General features: G+C 57.5%; 2 protein-coding genes across 2 annotated transcripts; both read right to left on the bottom strand.

Annotated features, from left to right (window-relative positions):
* Window positions 1-6,981: 6,981 nt before the first annotated feature.
* PHLDA3 (pleckstrin homology like domain family A member 3) lies at window positions 6,982-11,961 on the bottom strand. The gene is made up of 2 exons (XM_071768232.1): window positions 8,120-11,961; window positions 6,982-7,672 (listed from the first exon to the last, which is right to left on the bottom strand). The coding sequence occupies exons 1-2, from the start codon at window positions 8,469-8,471 to the stop codon at window positions 7,551-7,553; spliced, it is 474 nt and encodes a 157-aa protein (XP_071624333.1). The 5' UTR covers window positions 8,472-11,961; the 3' UTR covers window positions 6,982-7,550.
* Window positions 11,962-12,117: 156 nt separating this feature from the next.
* CSRP1 (cysteine and glycine rich protein 1) lies at window positions 12,118-22,436 on the bottom strand. The gene is made up of 6 exons (XM_071768231.1): window positions 22,302-22,436; window positions 19,473-19,585; window positions 15,261-15,429; window positions 14,734-14,860; window positions 12,820-12,913; window positions 12,118-12,532 (listed from the first exon to the last, which is right to left on the bottom strand). The coding sequence occupies exons 2-6, from the start codon at window positions 19,582-19,584 to the stop codon at window positions 12,456-12,458; spliced, it is 579 nt and encodes a 192-aa protein (XP_071624332.1). The 5' UTR covers window position 19,585; window positions 22,302-22,436; the 3' UTR covers window positions 12,118-12,455.
* Window positions 22,437-22,772: the final 336 nt, after the last annotated feature.

The raw sequence follows: 22,772 nt of genomic DNA, 5'->3' as shown, positions 1-22,772 counted from the left end.
GAAACAGCGTTTTCCAGTGGTGGGTTTAGTCCTTTTCCCTAGGACTGAAATGGCAAAGCTGGGATTTTTTTGCCTTGATCTCTTTGCATCCCCCTAAAGTCGGAAACTGAAACCCCCGAGATTCCTGCTGGGGGAAAGGAAAAGGAACAATGAGGGTCTCAGACAGCTGCTCCCAGGCATGTGTGGAGCCTGTGCCAGGGAAATCTCAATGTAAACTCCCAGCTCCATCCATGTGTCCCTGTCCCCTGCCTTCTCCCTGTGCTGCCTGGCCAGAGAAGTGGCCTGAAGGGATGGAGTTTGGGTGGGAAATGCCATAAAATCCCAGCAGGAATCATTTCCCCAGAGCCTGCCACATCGCTGGATTTACAAGGTAAAATCCCAAAAGCACAATTTTTTTTTTTTTTTCTCCCAAAAGCCACATCAGTACCATGCAGCCAGAGCTGCCCATTTCAGGCCTTTTTGGAGGTTTTTGCTGATACAACTGATGTCCCAGAGGACATGCAGGGGAGGAGGCTCCTCCTGCCTGACACGGGTACACTGAGGGGGCCAGGTCCCAGTCGCTCCCCCCAGCATATTTTGGGGGAGACAGAAAAGCCTTTGTGTCCCTGGAGGGGGGTGAGGGCTGTGCAAACCTCTCAGCATCTCCAGCATCCCGGGTGTCCCTAGGAGGGGTGTCCCAAAGCTCGGTGTCCCCAGGAGGTGAGACCCACACTGCACCTCAGGCTGATGACCTCTATCAAGGTCAATCAATTTTTAGGGACAGATAGTTCTAAGTTATCTTCCCAGAGGAGAGTCAGGACTTGGCTGTTCTGGTGAGACATCCCCAGGAATCTTGTGCAGAGACTTTTAGGCTCCAGCTGGATCTGAAGCATCCACAGAGATTTTGATGGGTCCAGGAGGCTTTGGACAAGTGAATTCTGCATACTATCAGCCATGAAAAGTTTATTTAGCCATTAGATCATGAAAATCCTTAAAAAAAATAACCCCCTTAAGCCAAACACCATCAATCCTGATATCCTTCCCCATCCCGAGGGATCAGATCCATAGCACCAGCACAGGCCCAGCCTCACACACACTGCTCCCACCCCCAGCCTCACACCAGTGACCCTGAGCAGGGACGAGGGCTCACCAGAAGGCTCCCTCTTCACCAATTCTCAGAAAAAATGCAGCACACCTCAGCTCCAAAGCCCTGCTGGGTATTTTAGAGGTATTTCTCCCCATTGCCAGATCACTGAGAAAAATTGTCCAAGCAGCCTCAGACAGGGGAGGAAATTTGGAGAAATTCATGTGCTGAGGGCACATGTGGTGTTGGTCCTGTGTCCCTGCCAGCCCACCCCTGGAGCAGGGATGTGGGGACACGGGGACAGTGCCTTACCTTGGGCTGCAGAGGAGGGAGGTGATGTCTGCTCTCCAGAGCTCCGTGCACTGCCGGGGGCTGGCGGCTGGGGGGGAGGGTGAAACCCCAGCCTGGCTGTAAGTGGTCAGTAAAAATAGCACAAATCCCCTCTGGTGCTGCTCTGAGACTTTGGTTGGAGCCCTGGAGCCCTGCGACGTGCAGCACACACCTGGGTGTGGGTGATGCACACACATCCCACCTGTGGGTGAGCCCACCCGTGTCCTCCTGCCCGTGGCAATCCCAGCATTGGGAATGTTTGGACTTTGCTGAAGGAGCAGCAGGGAACAGGAATGGGCTGCCCAGGGAAGTGGTGGAGTCACCATCCCTGGAGGGATCAGAAACTCTGTGTAATGAAGCACTTTGGGACATGCTCAAGTGGGATGGGGATTTTTTCAGCCATGAGGAATCCGTGGTTCTGTGAATCACCTCGGCTTGGCCAGTCCCTGCTTGTCCCTGTGTGGGTCAGGCTGACCCTGCTGCAGTGCCAGTGCCATGAAGATGGGCTGGAGTCTCCAGGGCACATCTGCCTTCCTCTTCTTCTTCCTCCTCCTTTTCCAAATGCTGGAAAGGTCCCGAGTCTGCAGAAACCACGAGCCCCAACACTGCAGTGCTTTGTCTTTGCAGAAAATATCCTGATTTTTTCTTTCCTTCTATTTATTTTCTTTTTTTCTCTTTTGGAAAGCACCTGAAGGGTCCAGGGGGCTGGGGGCTGAGCAGCCTGGAAAGCTGCTGTGGTGCTGACCCCCATCCTGATGGGACAAGCACAAAGTACACGACCCCAAGGGAGCCCTGAAGCCACCAGAGCTGCCAGGAGGGCCCTTTCCCAGGGCTGAAGGGTGATGGGGTGAAGCACAAAGAGTGGGGTCACAGTGACAGGGACCCAGGACAGAACAGTGTCCTCCGCAGGGTCGGGGGGGTGGAGGGTAGGACCACTCAGAACCACCCATTCACCACAGAGGGTTGGGGTGCTCAAGCAACGTTCAGTCCCATTCAGCCCATAGGTATTTCCCATGAAATTCCTGAAAAGCAGCAATAAAGCTCCAGCCTCCTGCAGCCCTCCCCAGACCCTTGCCCAGAGACCCCACAGATGGAGGCTTCTGATGGCAGAGGCTGCAGGGGCAGGGGGCACCTGTTCCCCAGGATATTTTTAGGGGCAAGTTTAGGAGCAAACAATTCCCAGCCTGCAGCCTGGGAGGGACAATGCCTGGTATTTTAATCCTGAGACTATTATGGTCATGGAGGGACACAGAGCTGCATGCTGCCAGGGTGGGGAGCAGGGACAGCCCCCTCTCCTGCAGAGCTGGATGCTCAGCTGCCTTTCCTGCCTCCTTCCCCCTCCTGGGACACCAAAGCTGGAATGGTGCACCCAGAGCTGGTGTCAGGTGGGTGATGGTGACAGTGGCAGTGGCAGTGCCAGTGCCAGTGGCAGTCCCATCCCATGCACTTTTTGAGTCCCAGCAAGCCCAGGAGAAGCCCCTCAAGCCCCCACACTCCTCACAGCCTCTCCAAGGACCTTTCCACTCCCAAGTGTCCCAGCAGGGGATTTGCTCCCTGGGCTGTCCCGGAGGTTTTGTCCCAGCCCCGACAGAACTTTATAAGGCAAAAGCCAGCACGGGGCTGTGCCTCCAGCATCTTCCTCCTCCCGCCTGCCTTGGGATTGTTTTCAGAGCACAGAGGAGCCAAATTTAGCCCGTGACAAAGGCGCCCGGGGACCCACCGAGGCTGCTCCAGATGCCACGGGCTCCAGGCTCAGGTTTCATCCTCTGCTGGGACCTGGGGTGGGCAGGAGGAGGAGGAAAGGGGAGGTGAGGGAGGGGGCAGCGGGACCCCTCCTTGAGGGAGCAGGAGGAGTGTCTGGAGCTCAGCTCTGCCCAGGAGCAGCTGAGGGTCCTGGGGGTGCTGATCCTGGAGCAGAGGAGGCTGAGGGGAGACCTTGTGGCTCTCTGCAACCCCCTGAGAGGAGGTTGGAGCCAGGGGGGGTCGGGCTCTGCTCCCAAGGAACAAGGGATGGGACAAGAGGAACTTTTGGCCTCAAGTTGTGCCAGGGGAGGTTTAGGTTGGAGCTGGGGAACAATTTCTCCCTGGAAAGGGTTGTCAGGGCCTGGCCCAGGCTGCCCAGGGCAGGGCTGGAGTCCCCATCATCCCTGGAGGGGTTTCAGAGCAACCCCTGGGGATGTGGGGATGAGGGACATGGGGTGGGGGTGGCCTGGGCAGTGCTGGGACAACAGTTTTGCTGGATGATTTTAAAGGTCTTTTCCAACCCAAACTATTCTCTGATTCTAAGCCCAGAATCCCCTCCAGCTGACAGGATGAGGACATTTTGCAACTCCATCCCTGTCTCTCAAGCAGCAATGAGCTGTCCCAAATGAGGGGTTGTTTTTACTCAGTTGTGGGTACCCCTCTGAGCTCCTGGTAGGTAGGAAGGGGACAAGCTGGAAATCCATGAGGCAGAGCAGTGCTGGGGTAGAATCCAAAGCAGTGCTGGAGGGATCCCTTTCCCTCCTCAGGGGCCTGGAGCCATCCCACTATCCTGTCCTTGCTCTTTTCCAAGCATCATCCTCTTTTCACCAACCCTGATGGCATTCCCAAAGGCAATGGGCTTCCCAGGGCATCCAGGATGGACTTAGAAACAACAGCTGAGGCTCTGTTGCCCTTTGGGACCTCCCCTCCAAGCTTGTCCATCCCACCCCTTGGCTGCCAGGCTCAGGGCCAGCCCCAAATGACAGGGATAGATGGCAGGAGCTGCCTCAGGTTTCACACCAGGCTGGGACAGAGGATGCCCCCCAGCCTCACCATGAGGTGGGGAAGTTTTTCCCTGGGTGGAACAGCTCGGAGACACAGGATCATCAGGGCCACCTCCTACAAACAATGTGTTTGCAAGGCTGCAGGTCTGCAGTGTCACCTTGCAATGAAGTGGTGAGTGTTCCTGAGACTTGGAAGTGTCCCCACCTGGATGCTTCTTCTGCAGATCATCTGGCAGGTGAACCTCTAGAAGGGATCCAGCTCGTCCCAGCTGCTCCATCAGTCTGGGACAGCAGAAGGTGACAGCCTCCAGGGGATGCTCTCCAACAACCAACACTTTCTGTAGCCCTGCAAAGGATTTCCTCAGCCTGCTGCATCTGGGAGTCTTACCAAACGTGGGTGATTCCTTATGAACAGCACTGTGCCCCTTCCATGGCACACAGAAAAGTAAGGAGGAATTATCTGCTTTGGGACAGGGAAAAGGCCTCATTGAACGGGAGCTGAGCCACCCACTGAAGACTTTAAGCTTTCTTTGTTTTTGCCAAATGACACATGAGATCTTCCCAGTGGTGACCTTGTTGATCTTACAAAGAAGAGGAGGGTATTAGCTGTTCTATCCCTGTTAATGGGCTGACATGGTTCACCAGCCATGTCACTTTAAATATCCCAAAACCGGGCCAGCTTTTCAGCCTAAGGCAAAATATTTCACAGGGGAAAAAAAAAAATCAAACAACACAACAACTATTCCAAATAATCCAAAATTTCCGGCCCAGACAAGTTCCAGGCTCTCCCATCTGTCTCTGAGCCCCTCACCTCAGCTCTGCATGGGCTGAGTCAGTCCCGGGAGCTGTGACTTCTGCTTGGGGACAGTGGGTGAGGAGGGGGTTGGTGCCTGCTCAGCTCCAATGCTGCCCTCTGCAGCTCCAGCACCTCCTGGATGCTGTTTCTGCTTCTTCTTCCAGTGCCCGAGGGGGTGGTGAATTCATCCCTCAGCCCCACTGCTGGGGGTGCTCACAACCACATTCATCATCCAACACCTTAACCTCCCAGGACAACCTCTGCCAGCCAACACCAGGACATTGGGGATGGGGATTAACAGAGGTGCAGTCCCTGCAGCCCAAGCCTGGATCCCCTCAGTATCCCAAACCTGGATCCCCCTCAGCATCCCAAGCTCTGTGTTACAGGCAGACACATTTCTTCCAACACTCCAGCTCCAGAGGACTTTATTGGAGGTGGCCAAAGCCCCCCCAGTGGTAGTGTGGATGTCCCACAGGCTGCCCCCAGTGAAGCTGGAGCAGGCATGGGGCAGCTCTCCAGCCTGGCACTCCTCAGGGCAGGTTCTGGATCCCAAAATAAAATGCAGTGATTTAGGAATTGTAATTAGGGATGGTCTACAATGAAATCACTTCAGGATTAACTGCAGGAAGCCAGGCATTTTACCCAATGCTAAAAAAAAATACTGCTGGCTACAACTGTGATTTTCTTTTTTTCTTTTCAATTTTATCTGAGAAAAAAACGCCCACAAACTACACAAATGTTGGCAGGAGAAGTGAGGCACTTCCAGTCTCTCTGCAGGGCACATGGTGGGGGAGAAGGTTCAGAGCTGTCAAGAAGTGTTGGCACCATCATCCTGCAAACCCTCATCTGGGCAGTGTGACCTTCATCAGCCATGGGGGGGTCCAGCCAGCCCCAAACTGACCCCACAACCAGGGCTGGGCCCTGGGATTTCACTGAGCCAAAAAAAAGGGGCCCTGAAGCTCCTCCTGCCACCTCCCCTGCACCCCCCCTCACCCTCACAGTGCTGCAGAGCCCCTGGCCCCGTGGGGGGAGGCCCAGGGCAGCCCCCAAAGGAGCCCCAGCACTGGAGCATCCTCTGAGCAGCACCAGGAGGGTCGGTGGAGCAGGGGCACCTCGGGGCTGGGAGCAGCAGAGCAGGATTTTCAGGCTCCTGCCTTTGAACTCAGGCAGCTCCAGGGCACCTCGCTCCATTTTGGGGCTCAGCCCCAACCCAGTGCCCCCACCATGGAGATCCCCAGGAGACAGCTCCTCCCCACTGCAGGAACTGGAGTGTTATTTTGGGACCCACCAGCTGCTGTCGTGCCTCAGTTTCCCCACCTCCAAGGGTGGGGGAGAAACTTTCTGTGCCCTCTTTCTGCTTTCTGGACTGTCTGGAAGTGCCCCGTGAGCTCCTTGGGACCATGAGCTCTGCAAATCATCACCTGGAGAAGAGGTGGGTGCCATGCCCACGGCTTGGATCCCCCCTTGTCTCTGCTCACAAGCTGGGGGGCTCTACAACCAAAGCTCTAAGGAGCAGGGGTGGCCAAGCAGGTTTCCTCAGGTGGAAAACCACCAAAAGTCTCATTCCCAGGTTGCCACCACCCCTCCCCAAAACCTCCCTGGAGCTGCCTCAGAGAGAGGACAGGATGTGGTAGGGGCTGGTGGAGGTGGGCAGCACAGCCCAGGGGGGTCAGGGGGGTCCCCCATTCCCATGCAGCCAGGTCTCCAGGAGGATCTGCCCTGGCTCTGGCCTTGGCTGGGGCTCAGGCTCTGGCTTGTGGAGCCGGGGTGGCTCCAGGCGCTGGTGTCTGCGCTGCCTGTCAGGGCAGAACCGTCCCGTCCCGTCCCATCCCATCCCATCCCATCCCATCCCATCCCATCCCATCCCATCCCGTCCCTGCCCACAGAGCCAGGCAGCACAGTGCCCGGGTCACCTGCCCACAAACCACCGTGGGAATCCCTGGGGACACAGGTGACGGGAGAGGCTCGGGGTGGCAGCAGATGTTGGGGAGAAGCAACAAAACCTCTCCCACACTCTGCAGGGCAACACAGATCAAAGAGCAGGGTAAGCAGCAGAAGGTGCTGTTTGGGGACACTTTTGTACAGCGTACAGGGAACTGGGGGCCCCATTGTCTTCCCCAGTGTCACCCCTTAGCCCAAGGACAGCCCGGGGCAGGGCAGTGTCCAGCAGCATGGCCCTGTCACCACGGTCCCCAGCAAGATTGCAGCTGCAGCTCTCCAGCCCCTTCTCAGGGTGTGGGCTCAGGGGGAGCTGTGTCCCCCCTAAATCCATCTGTGCCAGTGTCCATGGCACTGGGGCAGAGCTCATGGTTGTGCTGCTTCCTGCACTGACTCATCCATCCCCTGTCCTGCAGGAGATGCTTGGGGGTCTCCACCAGTCACCAAGGTCCTGGCCACATCTGATGGTTGGGTCCTCAAGCAGGGACATCACCTCCTGCTATATCTGAAGCCCCAGGTGATGGCCCTGGCTGTGTCCATTGTCCCATCATGCCAGGGCAGAATGGGTCCTGCAGTCCTTCTGTCCCTGTCCTGCCTCCGGGGCGGGGGGTCCAATGCCTGCACTGGCCTCCCCGTGGCCACCATCCCTGTCCCTGGGCTGCAGCCAGCAGTGGCCTCATTTGCCCGCTGGGATCCCGTTCTCCCCTGCACCCACCGAGCTGAGGGCCATCTCCATCCTGTTCCTCGGGTGCTGTACGTCCATGGGCTGTCCCACCGGGGCTGCCTCGAACTGCACCACTGCAGAGAGAAGGCACTTGTCACCCTCAGGCTGGCACTGGGATTGGGGATGGGGGGGAAGGGCAGGATCTGGCCCTGTGGGGGGCTGTAGAGTGGAGCCAGACACTGTCCTCCCCCTTGTAAGATGGGAAAGAGCCCCACATCCCTCGGGGCCACCCCAGACAAGGGGGAGAGGGTGAGGAAGACCCTCTCCAGGGACAAGGGGAGGTGACACCCAGCAGGGAACAGGAAGGGGGAAGGGCAGAACCTGCCCAGTGTGGGGGACACAGGACCACTCACTTCCCTGCAGACCCCCCCTCATCCATGGGACCCCCTTTGTGATTCCCAGTGGGAAGCCGATCCACTCGGAGATGGGACCAAGAAGCCGGGGACCTCATCCTCTGCCGGGTCCCCCACCCTGACCCACGGCCCGGCCCGGGGTCCGGTACCCGCTCCGGGCTCTGGTACCTGCTCGGCAGCTGTGCCGGGCGCGGACGACCTGGATCGCCTGCTGGTTCTTGAAGCGGACGAGCCCCATGGTGATCTCTGCGTTCCAGCCCAGGTCCTCCTGTGCGCAGCGGAAGTCGATCTCGTGGCTGTTGTCCATCACCACCGTGAAGTAGATGTGCTGCTCCTTCCACTCCACGCACTCCACCGCCTTCATGCGGGCGAAGCTCAGCTCCTTGCGCCGCGAGCCCTTGGGCTCAAAGAGCTGCAGCCCCTTCTCTGTCAGCAGGCAACGCTTCTTCTTCCAGAGCTGCAGCAGCCCCCCGCTCCGCTTCTCCAGCACCCCCTCTCTCAGCACCTTCTCGGGGGTCATAGCGGCTCCCGGGGACCCTCAGCACCTTCCGGCAGCACAGCTCAGCATCACCCGCCGGGAGATTTCCAGCCCATCCACACCAGAGCCGTGCTCCCCAGGGTCGGGACCCCCGCTCTGCCCTTTTAGGGGGCAGCCTCCGCTCCCCGGTGCTCAGAGGGTGTCGGTGATGGGGAGGCCCATGGCAGCCTCCAGCCCTGCAGCCGGGGCTCTGCTCCGCGCAGCGTGTGGGATCCCCAGCGCCGTGCGCCCCAGGAGCTGTCGGTACTTGCCCGGCTGCTCTCCCACTCGCATTCCTGCCCGCCTCGCCTGGCCCCTCCTGCACCCAGCACCCTTCACGCCCAGGCGAAGCCCGGCAGGGCCCGGCGCGGCCCCGCTTCACCCGGGAGGTGCCTGAGGGTGCCCGCGGGCAAGCGCTGCCCCGGGGTCCTTGTGTGAAGAGGCAGGGGCTGGGCAGAGGGCTGCATGGCAGAGGGGCTGGGGGAACACTGCCTGGCAGCCCAGGCACGGGGTGCAGTGCCAGCTGTTGGGGTGCAGTGCCAGCTTTGGGGGTGCTGTGCCAGCTTTGGGGGTGCAGAGCACCAGCCTGGCACGAAGTTTTGGGGCACACTGTCACTTGCAGCTGGGGCTGTGTGGCTCTGGGTGCAGTGCCAGCCAGGAAAGCACAGTGGGGTGCAGTCCCACCCAGGTTCAGAGGGGTATGGGGTTCAGCAACACCCAGGAGCAGGGGTGCATGGGGTTCAGTGCCATCAGGGGCAGGGGGCTGTGAGTGCAGCACCACACAAGCAGGGGCTGTGGGGACCCCTGGGTGGGGCCCAGGAGGGGGGACAAATGCAAATAGGAGGTGTCTGATGTCACCAGTCCAAGCTGCCCTCTGCCATGGGGACAGCCTTTGGCACCCACCTCCCACTCAGCCCCACACCTCAGGGTGCTGGCCGAGCCCTCATCACACTCAATTCCCATCCCCCAGATCCCCTGGGACAAGCCTTTGAAGCCCCCCCAGGCTGTCCCACAGGGGGGAGCAGCATCCCCCAGCCTCGTGTGACCTGTGCAGGGGGATGCAGCCCCGGAGCGGGACAGGAGCAGCCCGGCACAGCCCGGTCCCGCCGGCGTCCACCCTGCCCTGGAGCCAAACACCCGGCTCCCTTCCAGCCCGTCTCGTTCCCAGCAAGCCCAGTTCCCTCTGTTCCTGTGCCAGCGCCTGGCACACCAGGGTTCACCAGGGGCTGGGGGGGGGCAAGAAGGAGAGCGGTGAGGTCTGGGGGGCTTCATGTCCCAGCAGGGACACCTGGGTCTATGTGCTGGTCATGGGCTGCCAAGGGGGGTGATGGTGACAGCTTGATGGATGTGTCCCCAGAGACGGGGAGGGTGCGAGTCCCTTCACCCAGGTGAGGTCTGGAAGGGGAATGAATTCCCCCGGTGTGTCCTTGGGCTGGGGGGGCTGGGGCTGGCAGCCCGTGGTTCCTGGGCACCTACCCCGGAGCTGACCTCCCGAACCACTCTGCCTCAGCCCCCCAGTGTCCCCCAGCAGAGCCTCCTTTGCCCCCAGCCCCTCCACCATCCCTGGGGGCTTCACCTGCAGCCGGTGTGGCCGGGGGGCAAAGTCTGCAGCAGTGATGAGATGAACCTCATTATCCCTCATTAGCAGGGCAGGGCAGCGGCTGGCGGAGCCAGGAACTGGTTCATGCTCCCCGAGGCCAACTTCACCACACTGGCAGAGGTCCCGGGTGTCCCAGGAGACCCGGGTTCCTGACATGGGGCAGCCCCAGATCCCTCTCAGCCCTCACCACTCCTGGAGCCTGGCACAGCTGGAGGGGCAGCACAGCCCCGGGGGTCACCCCAAGCCCCCCGGCACTGGCAGATGGAGCAGATGCTGGGTTCCCCCTCCCGAGGCTGCTTTCCCACACACAGCTCTGTGGTGCTGAGACCTAGAAACAGGGGGTCAGTAGCTTCAGAGGTGTTGCTCCCTGCTCTGCTCGGGTGAGCTGAGCTGTCTGTGAGCACTTTTGGTTCATCAGCCAGCCCGGCCTCCTTCCTCATCACCCTTGTGAGAGCCAAGGTCTCCTTCATCACCATGGCACAGCCACTAGATGCCAACTTGGCCTCTCTCTCTCTGAGGCCCCTGCTCCTCTGCTCGTTGCCTCTCCAGTCTCCAGACACCCCATGAAGGTCATTTCCCTGTAGCTGTGGATGTGAATGAGTTTTGGCAAAGTCCTGTTCTTCTCTCTCCCCAGCCACCCATTAAAGGGGTGCTGGAGGGTGCCCAGAGGCTGATGTCAGGCTCAGACCCTCAGCCTCCTCTGCTCCAGGATCAGCACCCCCAGGGCCCTCAGCTGCTCCTGGGCAGAGCTGAGCTCCAGACCCTTCCCCAGCTCCATTGTCCTTCTCTGGACACTCTCCAGCCCCTCAATGTCCTTCTTGTTGTGGGGAGCCCAAAAGTGACCCCAGGAGTGGAGATGCAGTCTCAGCAGTGCAGGGGCTATGTCAGTATCTCTCCTTTTTCTGACACAGCCTCTACAGCTCTGGGGAGGAGAGACTCAAGACTCATTCCAGCTGTATTGACTCAACAGCATTGCTTGGGCACAGTCCCTGCCCGCAGCACCTCAGCAGCACCCACCCCACGCTCGGGGGGAAGGCAGGCACCTTCCTAACCCCTCACACCTCCACGGGGAGCAGGGCCCCTGCCAAGCCCAGGAGCCAGGTTTCAGTCTCCACAGGGTGGGACATGAGGCCACTGTGCTACAGCTCCCAACCCTCCACTGCATCCCTGAGATGGGGCTCTGCACCCCGACTGACAACTGCTGTGGCCTCACCAAACCCCCAAGCACACACCCCAGAGCAAGGGGGGGAAGCTAAAACTTGTGTACCAGGCTGGGAAACCTGGGGGGAGGAGTTTTAGAGATGCTTTAAAAGCATCCAAAATACCTTCTTGGAAGCTGAGAGTGGGATGAATGGGAGAAAGTGCTGAAGTTGATAAAGGAGCCCTGGTCCTGCCCCAGGAAAGGATTTCTGCCTCTGTTGTGCTTCTCAAAACACAACCCATCTCATTTACTCAACCACAAAGTTTTAAACATTAGAAAAAAACAAACCAAGCAAACCTCTGAATTCCCTGTGGAGTTCCCAGCTGTAAGCTGCAGTGAGGCCCTCATGGGCACCTCACATGGGTCAAAGGAGAGAATCACAGAAAGCAAGCAAAGATGTTTAGATGAAAATAAATTTAACCTGGGAAGCTGCCAAACCTGACAGCTTCCTGGTGCTGCTGAAAACGCAGGGAGTAGGTGAAAGTTGTGACTTGCCAGTGCTGCTGGGCACGCCTGCTTGGAGAGGGACCAAGTCAGAGCACTGCCAGGGGTTTCCATGGGGCAGGCACACGTCTTGTGCTACCCACACACCCAGGAAGGTCCAGCCAGGGCCTCCCAAGCATCAACTGCTGCTTCTGAAAGGGTCACCCATGGTGAGAGCAGGGACAGAGCTCAGCTGGACACAGCCAGGCCACGCCAAGGACCACCAAGCACTCCCATTCCTGCTGATTTAATTGCAAATCAGGACTGCAAACATTTCCCCTGCCTCCTGACCTCCAGATCTGGTCACCCAGTGACCCCCTCAGCCCCACGTGGGGACAATGAACCCCAGGAAGCCCAGGCAGGGATCAGCTTTGATGTTTATTGCTTGCTCTGTGACACGGCACAGCTGAGCCATCCCGGTGGGATGGGCAACGTGGAGCAGAACATTTGGGGCCCTGGCAGATATGGGGTGTGAGCTGTCCCCCCACCAGCACCCCCACCAGCAGGACCCAATGGGGATGATGTTGGGACCCCTACAGCTTCGGGGTGCACTGGGCCAGGGTGGGAAGGAAGGGGCTGGAGCTGTGAAGCAGCGAGTGGTTATTGATGGTGGTGAGGATGCTCACTGCAGTGAGAGAAGGCTTGGGCAGCACACGCTGGTCTGGACAAGCCTTGGGAGAGCAGGGAACTCAGCTCTGGTGCCTCACTGTGAGTGGACGAGTGCCCCAGCACCCTGCCCAAAGCCAAAGCCCTTGGGACCAAAGTTCTTGGCGTAGCAACCTGCAAAGGATGAGAAGGGAGAGATGTGTAAGGCTGGCAGCTGAAGACAAGCAGGTCCTCCTCTTGAAACAGGCACTGCATAAACAGGGACAGGGTTTGCTGTATTCCTTGGGCAGAGAGGCCCCAGATGCAGGAGAAAAAGCCCCAGCTGGGTGGCTGCCAGGGCCACCACCTCCCCAAACATCAGAGCCCAAACCTCAGCCCCATCCTCATTCCCAGCTGGGAGGTTCTCATCCCCACCTCCACTCTTCAGAGTGGAGACAAGGCAGAGGGAAGGTGACACTCACCTTTGCAGTAGATCTCCCCATCTTTGTCTGCCAGGGTGGTGGACTCCAGGCTTTTGCCACACTTGGCACAGCGGAAGCAGGATTTGTGCCAGGACTGTGGGACAGGAGCAGAGCTGGGTCAGACAACACCCAGGGACAGGGCAGTGATGCTTTGGCTACCAAACAAGGTGACTGCTCTGTTTCTAACCCAAAGAGGTCTGAACAGGGTGAAAGCTCTTTGGGAAGAGTGAGCATCCCTCCCAGACCCAGGGGAGGGGAAGATACAGAGAGGAAACATCAGGTGTGGTCACTGCTCCCACATTCATCTGGTTTCAGAGAGCTTTCACCACCACTCACAAAAGTCATTTGTACAATAATTTGTAGCATAACTTGTAAGGACCAATCCTGCCCTCTTTGGAGATCATCATCTCTGAATTAAAGCAGGATGATAAATCCTGTGAGTTATCCAAGTGAGGTGCTCTGCTGCTGGGTGTTAGCCCAGGGTTGCAGCAGGGTTGGGCACCATCCCCTGCAAAACTGCAGCTCCAAGGAAGGCAGCAAACAGATACAAGGAATGCAGAAATCAGCCAGTGTTTAAAAATAACAGCCCCCACACACAGAGCTCCACCAGTCCCCTAGGGATAAATGAGCTCAGAGCCTTTGGGCAGACCTTGAGTAGCCAGAGCTGCTCAAAGAGGAGTTTAAATAAACACTCTGGAAAACATGAAACCTTTTTTGGAAGAAAAAGTTAAATTAGGGGCTGGAGGAGGAGGTAGCAGATGGAGTCATCCCACAAACATTAGCACATGAAATACATGCTCTGGAATCCTCTCTGGGTTTGGGTGAGTGTGATTGTTTTGCCAGCTTTGGCTCCCCACCAGCTCCCCAGAAGCCCACCAGGAAGCTCAGATCATTATTTTAAGGGTAAGTTTGGTTTCTGACCTTGGACTGCCTCTGAACATGTCCATCACCAATCCCTGCACTGCCAGCTAGGGTGTGATGAGCTTGGGGGCCCTTTCTCTTGTCTACATGCATCTTTCCTCACTCTGGGGACAGAGGACAAACACAAAATCCCCAGGGAGGACTGAGCACAGCAGGGGTGACCCAACATCACTGGTGAGGCTTTCCCAGAAGGGCCATTGGGTCCCCTGTGGCACAGAGTCAAGCAGTCTGACCCAGTGGCCTTGGCAAGCTCTGGACTCATATCCAACCTCAGAGGAAAGGTTACTTAGGGCAGGGACCTCCTCTGGGGTCCCAGGGCTGACAGAGCAGAAGGTGTCCCTGTGCCTTTCCAGGCTTCCCAGAGCTGGGCCACAGCTCAGGACACCAAGTACCCTGGTGAAGTAAGAAACTTGACACTGGGAACACCAGGGCTGTTATGGGGTCCCCTTCACACCTGATCCTGAACAGACCCAGTGCAGCAGAAAAGCCCTGGGGGAGATTCACCAAGCCCATGCCCACACCTCCAACCACCTTGCCCTGCCTATGGGCAGCACTGACCACTGGAATCCATTCTCTGCCCCAGATTTGGGCTGTGGCATCCCAGCCTGAAGCAGAGGGTGGAGAAGGCTTGCTGGATATTGCACTTGTGCAGTTAGCAGTGGCCATGACCCAGATCACTGCTCATCCTCCCAACACATCCAGCAGCAAGGACATCCACTGTGACCTCTGCTGAGCAGTGCTACAACTATTTATTATAAAATATTTTCCTGTCCCATCTACAAGTCTGTAAGTTGTGATGCAGCCTGGGGAACCTGGCTTCTAGACATGCCCAGCTCTCCTTTGGTGCCAGGCTTCCAGATGAGCACAGCCACCAGACCCCAAGCCTGACCTGCAGCAGCCTATTGCTGAGGTCAAGACCTTCTCCAGAGGTCTTCCAGCCACACAGCAACTTGTGGCACCTCCTTGCCCTCTCCACTCCATCCCCCTTCTTACCTTTCCAGCTCCAATCACCTTCTCAGCTGCATACACTGCTTGACCACAGCGAGGGCACCCATCAGCACCTCCAACCTTCTGGGCCATCCTGGCTGCATTGGGGTTGGTGGGTCGGTGGGGCTGACCCCTGTGGGTGGGAGGGAGCTCATTATCAGGGCTGCACAAGCAAGAGGGAGGTGGGAAGAGTTTTGGCATCAAAAATCCCAACCCAGTTTTTGAAGGGCCTGGAGCTTTAGGCACATTATGTTGAGGCCCGTGGAAACTTCAGCCTCAGGGCTGCGTGCTGGGAGGGGGCGGGCAGCCTGCTCAGGGAACCAGGACAGGTCCCGTCAAGCCCCATCCCACCCTGCAAAGGGACTCGGTGGGTTTGCCCCGAGGAGCAGAGGCAGCGCAGCCCCCGGGACGCTCCAGATCAGAGGCTGCTGGAAATACAGCGTGGGCTCCCCTGCCAAGCTTCACGAGTGGCCAGATCTAAGGGAGAAGGAGCCCACAGCAGCCCCGGTTTCCAAAACAAGGCTGAAACTCACTCTTCGTATTTGATTCCCAGGGCCTCGCCCCTGTCCGTGCTCAGGGTCCCTGCGCCCTGCCCGTAGCCGTAGCCCTTGGGCCCGTACTTCTTCCCGTAGCAGGACTTGCAGTAAATCTCCTCTCCGTGCACAGCAACCGTCGTGCTGTCCAAGTTCTTCTTACAGACCACTAGGAGAGAGGGGAGGGCCGTGCCATTAGCCTGTGCTCACTAATGAGCTGGGGAAAACAAGTCCTCACAAGGGAAAGCACAGCTCGGAGCTTTCAAGGAGTAAGGAAACCCCAGACAAAAAGGGAGAGCATGCAAACCAGGGAGATAAGGATCAGAACCAGGAGAGTGTCTGGCTTTAAAAGGAAGCAACCGCCAAAGCTGGAGGGTGATGCTGAGAAGAAACTCCTTTAACCCCCTGGATGCTGGTACCTAGTGATGCTCCAAACCCAAGGGCTGAACCCTCCCCACAGATCACTGCAGGACTGACAAGCCCGGAATGGAGGTTCGTGCCCCGGGCACACGGGCAGTGAGGGGCACAGGGGAAGGTGATGTCAGCACGGGGATTTTCCCTTATGTTTGGGACAGACTCCAAGCAGATCTGCAACCACTGACTGCCACTGGAAGTTGTCTGGGACATTACAGTGCAGAGTTCCCTTCCCAGACCCTGAGACCAGGTTGGAAGAGTCCATGCTAACATAAACCCCCTGGTCCCTGCCACCATGAGGATGTGTGCACAAGGTGGTCTCAGGTAAGGAACATCACCTCAGCTGGGTATTCAAACCTTGGGATGTAAGATGGGCCAGGAGCAGCCAGCAGCCAGGCTTGGGGTCCCAGCTGAGCCCATTCAGAGTTTGAGGTTGGTGCTGGCTCAGACCCCACACATCCTTCTCCTGCTTTTTAATTACTCCTGTCCCACCTCTGATCTCAGCCCCCACATGGGCTTTCAAACCCCTCCTGGAACATGCTGCCCAGCCAGCTGGAACAGAAGGTGAGCAGCACCCAAACGAGCTCACAGAGATCTCTGATGTTTACCTGCCCCAGTGCAGCATCCCCACACCCAGGGCAGAGTCCACAGCAGTGGCATCCAGCCCTCAGAACCAAATCCTGATACAGCTGTGACACAGCCTCCCCCTATCCTGCTCACATGCCTTAAATGTCAGGGCTCCCAGCAGCCTGCTGGCCTCTTCACCAGCAGGAAAGTTTCTTGGCCTTTTCCAGAATGGCAGGAATGCAAACACAGCAGAGCTCTCCTCCCAGAGCTGTGCAAACCACAGCACTCAATGCAGGGGTGAGAGGCAGCCTCCCTCAGCCCAACTACTAAATATGGTTCTCCTGGGCTGTGGAGAACCCTGGGTGCTGCTGCTGGGAGAAGGAGGTGGGGAGGGAAATGCCTCCTGGCACCTAGGGAGGGTCTGGCAGGGTCCTCTCCTGGCTACGAGCTCCCCCATCCCAGCATGGCAAGAGGTGGGGATGGAGCAGGCATCCCAGTCGAGAAAGACCAGTTCTGGATAACTGGTTCTGTTGCTGCCAAGCTGGTGTTGGGGGTGTCTCTGCTTTTCCTAGAGCTCCTCAGGAGCTGCATTCAGACAGATGCCCCAGGATGGGAATTTGGGCACTTTTACTGGCAGGTTTAAAGAGATTTGACCTAGAGGTGGGAATGAATTATCTCAGCAGCATCTTTCTCTCCCACCATGCTGGGTGGTTTTAGAGCTATAAGTGAAGCTTTCACATCTCATCTGCATGATCCACAGAGCTTCAGGAGGCAAGAGAAAAATTCTTTCCTTGTCTCCTTCCTAGAAATCACACACAGCTCCCAGGTTTCTGCATTGCAGGGATTCCATCGCCCTCCACTCATTAGGTTAAGGACCCTCTGTTTTTCTAAGAGAAGCTGAGTTGCTCCACAAAACAATTAGACAAGAGCTGCTGCCACTTCCAGAGGCCAAACAGCCTCATTACAGCACAGCTCTGCCATGTGCTATTGCCTCACTTGGATCAATGCCACTGAGTCAATCAGCAAGTCAGTCCCTGAGCTGATCTCCAGCTCTGATGCACTGCGGTAGGTTTGGCTCCTTCTTGATTATTTTTATTTTTTTTATTGGGTCACAAGTGTTTTGGGGTTTTTTTGCTTAAAGATACTGTCTAAATTCCCTGATAACACTCAAATGTGGCACTGAGTTACCCTCCCTGGAGGGACTTCAGACCTGTAGCTGCGGTGCTGAGGGTTCAGTGGTGGCCTTGGCAGTGCTGGGTTAACAGTGGGACTGGATGGTATAAAAAGTCTTTTCCAACCAAAACAATTCCAGCATAGGAGCTCGGTGCAGCTTGGCATCAACTGCAGCCCGTGGGACGGGACTGGGAACAGCTGGCAGCACCATGGGATGGCAGGAAAGCCACAAGCTGGACTGGGGAGGCCACGGGCAGGCCAGGCACAACTGCTGGAGTGGGTGTGGAGTGGGGTTATGTCCATCTGCAAAACCCAGGGAGAGAGCCCCGGGTCTGGTCAGCTCTGGACCACTCTCTGGTGACTCGCTGCCAAGAGCAGACACGGGATGACCTTCCTCCCCATTCTGGGCAGTGCTTCCTGCTGCAGGCAATGCCTTTTGCCTGATTCCATGGCTCCTGCAGGACTGCCCCATGCCCTGGGTGCTGCAGTGTGCAGCAGAAGCTCTCCCTACACCATCCACAGGGGAAGGGCAGATCCAGTGCCATGGAGCTTGAGGTCCTGCACCCATGTGAAGATGACAGAGATGAGGGCAACGTTGCCACCCTCCTTATCTGAGGCTGCAGAAACACACAGCTTCCTGCCTGTCACCCTCTGCCCACCCTGGGAAAGCCTTTGTGAGTCCTCTCAAACAAAACAAGGTTCCCAGCCTGGGAACTCCCGTGTACGGAGCCACCAGCCATGTCTGTCACCCCTCACCCTGCACAGGGAGCAGGGACACAGCAACAGCCTCACAGCTCCAGCCACATCCCTGGCAGAAAGGATCCAGTATCTGTTCCAGGTAGACACAGGAGGACACAGGAATTTTCCTGCTGGAATAGGTCTCATGAGATCAGTTCTGGCTGCCTGCCTGATTCTGGGCACAGTTCTGCTTGCTGCCCACCTGGGAAAGATGACATCTGTGTTCCCTGCTGCAGGGGGATGGTGAGGCTGGGAACAGGTACAGGGACCAGCTGAGAAAGTGAAACCTCAGCAGGACCTTGCTGCAGGACAGCTCTGAAGATGCTTTTTCTTCTGTATGGGTCACAGAGCAGCAGCAGGAGTGAGCTGATGAGCCAGCAGTGACCACAGGAAACACACACACTCCATGAGAACCACTGGTCCTGCTATGGGCTCATCTTCAAGGGCAGGGGACAGAAATCTGGTAAAACACAGGCTGAGGACAGGGGCTGAAGGTCCTTGCAGCACTGCTGGATATGGATGCCCCAGGTTTAAAAAGCTGCTCTCAGTACCACAGCTCTGCTCCCCTGTTCCTGCACTGCTGCCCCGGGATCTCCAAAGGGCCAGGAAAGGTGTCTGGGGACCTGCGGAATGAACCCAACAGGATCTGTAGGATCCTGCAGAGCAGGCAGAGGAAGGGACCTCTGCACTGAGTTAACCCACAGCCTGTTCTGCTGCCTGTCCCTGGAGGTGACACAGAGATCCAAACACACAACAGAGACACCTGATATCCTCAACAGCAGACTGACAGGCAAGCTGGAGGTGATGCTCTTACACTTCACAGTGAGCTTTCTACCAGCATAAAGGCCAGGCCAGGCCAACATCTTCTTCCCATCACCCCCTGAGACACAGGGACAGATCTCGTGCCAGCTCCTCAGGCCAGAAACCCTTTTATTATGGCAAACCCACCTAGAAGACTAAAACTACCATCACCCCAGAGCACTGCATGTGATGTACCACCTCCTGCCATCACTTGTTTGGACAGTCCCAGTCTCGTACTCTAATTTTGAACATCTGGAGATGGTCTAAAGGACTCAGCCTGGTGTAGGGACAGACGAAGCCTTTGCGTGGGCTGAGGTCAGCCCTGACAGCTTGGATGGCCCCTGCTGTCCTGGGATGATCTGTTTCCTTCAGCAGGAATAACTTCCAAGTCAGGAGGAAAGCAGAAAGCCTGCAGCCCACGGGAGGTAAGGATCTTTCTGAGTGTTTACGTGGCCCATAAACAGGATGTGAGAGAGCAGGAAGCAGGGTGGGAGGGCAGAGGAAAGGGCTGGTACTCACTGCACAAGAAACAGGACTTGTGGAAGCTGTTGCCTTCACACTGCACCTCCTCAGCAAAGTACACGGCCTTCTGGCACACACCACACTTCTTCCCTCCTCCCCAGTTCGGCATCCTGCAGGAAAAACACAGAGATGGCAGGAGGACAGGCAGGGCCATGGGGCAGCCATGGGGCAGGCAGAGGAGCCATGGGGCAGAGAGATGGAGCTGTGGAGGGTGTGGGGACTGGGAGTGGGGAGACTGTGCTGGCTCCAGGGGCCCCAGGAGCTGTGTCCAGGCTGTCACCACAGCCACTGGGCAGTTCCTTTCCTGCAGGCTGGGCTTCCCACCACTGCCCAGCTCCTGCCAAATCCCTCCCTTCCAGACTGATCCTTCCACTCCCAGACTTTGCATTGCCTTAAAAGGACACAATGGGTTTCTCTCCAGAGCCTGTTTTTCCTCCTGCACCTGAGCTACACTAAAGAACCAGGCACAGGAGCATAGAACCATGGTTTGGGTTGGAGAAGACCTTTCAGATCCCTGAGCCATTAACCCAGCACTGCCCAGGCCACCCCCACCCCATGTCCCTCATCCCCACATCTCCAGGGCTCTGAAACCCCTCCAGGGATGATGGGGACTCCAGCCTTGCCCTGGGCAGCCAGGGCCGGGCCCTGACAACCCTTTCCAGGGAGAAATTTTTCCCAGGCTCCAAACTAAACCTCCCCTGGCACAACCTGGGGCTGTTCCTCTTGTCCCATCCCTTGTTCCTTGGGAGCAGAGGCTGTAACCCACCTTGCCCCAGCTTCCTTTCAGACATAAACCAGTATGGAACCAGTCTGTGCTGGTGCTCTGGGGTGTCATCTAAACCCAGGCTAAGAGGGGAAGCAGTGGGCAGGTCAAACCAAGGCATCAGGGAGCAGGGACACACTGTCACCCTCCTTACACCGGACTGAAAGATCATGTCACTCACACCAAAGCTGACAAGCAGTGTTTCACCTTCCTCAGAGGATGGGTTTTACCTGCTAGAGCTGAAGCAGCACGTGTGGACACAGGTTGACCCCTGTGGGACCTCTCAGGGCAGGTTCTGTCCCTTCACCCTCTAATGAACCTTCAGCCACCAGGATGTCAGCTCAACCATTCCAGCTTCTGCCATAGCTGGAAAGCCTTTCCCCTAAGTGTGCTCAGGTGTTCTACCTACATCCTACAGTAAGAAATTGCAGAGGAATCGCTCTGTGCTTGGAGGAGACCACTGTGAAACAGGAGACTCAGGCTTGACCATGTAAAGGATTCACTTTTTTTTTTTTTTTTTTTTTTCCAATAAGAACATTTGCCACAAGTGGAAATAATCTATACAAGCAAGTCAGAACTTTTCCCCCTGCCCCCACACAACAGTGCCAGTGAGGAGAAATGAAGGCAATTTGTGGTGCATTGATGTGAAACTGGTGAACAATGGGGACCTGAGGCTGGTGAGCACTGGCAAAACACTGGGCATCACCATGGAGAAATCAGAGAACTGACCCAGGAGATGCAGTTGTGTCAGATCAGACATCTCTGAGGGCTTTGCCATGGGAGGACAGGAGGTCAGGATGGTCCAAGGTCCACAGTGATCCTCACAGATGCCTCATCTGCTCTACAGCTCTCAAAGCAACACAGCCAGGCATTATTTTTGCTGCCACCACTAAGTTCAGGGTTGCTGTGCCAAGGAAGGGGCCAGCATGAGGCCAGCACCAGCTGAGTCACCTGCCAGATGTGGCATTTGCAAGAGTGCTGAGGAAAGCTCCTGACTCCTGCAGGAATCAAAATCCAGAACCTGAACAAGCTCACTTGAACTTTTGCAGAGCCCTTATATTTTATATTTATGTATTACTTTTTACAAGGGCATGTAGTGATAGGACGAGGCATAACAGCTTTAAACTGGAAGGGGGTAGATTGAGGTTAAACATCAGAAGGAAATTCTTCACTATGAGGGTGCTGAGCCCCAGGTTGCCCCCAGAAGCTGTGGCTGCCCCATCCCTGGCAGGGTTGAAGGTTGGATGGGGCTTGGAGCACCCTGGGCTGGGGGAGGTGTCCCTGACCATGGCAGGGGTGGCACAGGATGAGCTTAAAGGTCCCTTCCAACCCAAACCAGTCTTCAATTCTGGGATTCCCCATTCCTCATCATTTTGTGCTGTCTCCCAAGAATGGAGAGCCAAGCTCAGCCACTCCAGAGGTTGGGTTCAGCACTGACATCCCAGAGAGGTCCCAGTCCAGGAGTCAGGAGTCACAAAGACCTGGCATCAGGGAGTGTTTTTGCCAGGTGCTGATTACCCATCCCACCCACAGGCACCTCGGAGGGTTGGGAAGCAGAACCTGGAGCTGTGCTGGAGCATGTGCCCAGCCGGGCCCTCAACGATGCAAACCCCCATAAAGCAACCCCAGTCCACACCAGCAGAGGATCTGCCTCAGTTTCCCCAATATAAACTTTACTTAGGCTGCAAAGCGAAGGCCACAGCAGACCCCACGTTGTGGTGAGGGGATGTGGGGGGGGGGGCAAGGACCGGAGCTTTCCCAAGGGCTCAGCCCAGGGGTGCCGTTAACACCAGCACAAAGTTTGTGCTGAGCCGCTCTCTGCCGGCTCCGGGAATTTCCCCGCATCTGATGCAAGAGCTTTGCCTTCCGCATCTGCCCGGCTCCTCGGGTGCTTCCCTGCCCGGGTGGGCCCCGCACGGCGCCAGCCCCCAGCCCAGGGGAGGTGCCGGGGGGCAGCGGGACCGATGGGCTCTGCCCGCCCCGGGGCACCCCTGGAGGCTCCGCCGTGGAGAGGGGGAACTCGGTTCCGCGGGGCCCGACGGCCGCTCCAGTCCCGCTCCTACCTGCAGCCGGGCCGGGATCGGGATCGGGATCGGGATCGGGATCGGGATCGGGATCCGGATCGGTGTCGGTGTCGGTGTCGCTGTCGAAGCGGTCTGGGGCTGGCAGCTGCCCGCGGCTTTTGTGGGCGGTGGGGGAAGGCGGGTCGCGGGGCGGTGGCCGTGACATCAGCCCGGCCCGGCCCGGCCCGGCCCGGAGGAGCTCGGCGCCGCTCAGGGCCCGGCGGAGGAGGGCACGGACGGGTCCCACAACCACCCCGGACCTGACACCGGCATCAGCCCCGGCCCCGACACCGGCATCAGCCCCGGAACTGCTCCACGGCCACCCCCGGCTTCAGCCCCGGCTCCCGGACCACCCCGGCTCCAGCCCCCACCACCGACCTCGCCCCCTGCCACCCGCAGCCCCCTCTGTCAGGGATTTTTGGTGTTGTAGAAGATTCAAAGAAGATTCAGTCCATCAGTGCTCCATCACCT

The sequence above is a fragment of the Heliangelus exortis genome, chromosome 25 (assembly GCF_036169615.1).
Source record: "Heliangelus exortis chromosome 25, bHelExo1.hap1, whole genome shotgun sequence".
NCBI lineage: Eukaryota > Metazoa > Chordata > Aves > Apodiformes > Trochilidae > Heliangelus > Heliangelus exortis.
This window is presented reverse-complemented; position numbering and strand designations above follow the sequence as displayed.

What these genes read in the sequence shown, in the direction of transcription:
- PHLDA3 (XM_071768232.1), bottom strand. Translation starts at nt 8,471, where the DNA reads ATGACCCCCGAGAAGGTGCTGAGAGAGGGGGTGCTGGAGAAGCGGAGC. An exon ending in CCGGCACAGCTGCCGAGCAG is followed by an intron (nt 7,673 to 8,119) that starts GTACCAGAGCCC and finishes TTCTCTCTGCAG; the next exon opens with TGGTGCAGTTCGAGGCAGCC.
- CSRP1 (XM_071768231.1), bottom strand. Translation starts at nt 19,584, where the DNA reads ATGCCGAACTGGGGAGGAGGGAAGAAGTGTGGTGTGTGCCAGAAGGCC. An exon ending in CAAGTCCTGTTTCTTGTGCA is followed by an intron (nt 15,430 to 19,472) that starts GTGAGTACCAGC and finishes CCTCTCTCCTAG; the next exon opens with TGGTCTGTAAGAAGAACTTG. An exon ending in CTGGGAATCAAATACGAAGA is followed by an intron (nt 14,861 to 15,260) that starts GTGAGTTTCAGC and finishes TCCCACCCACAG; the next exon opens with GGGTCAGCCCCACCGACCCA.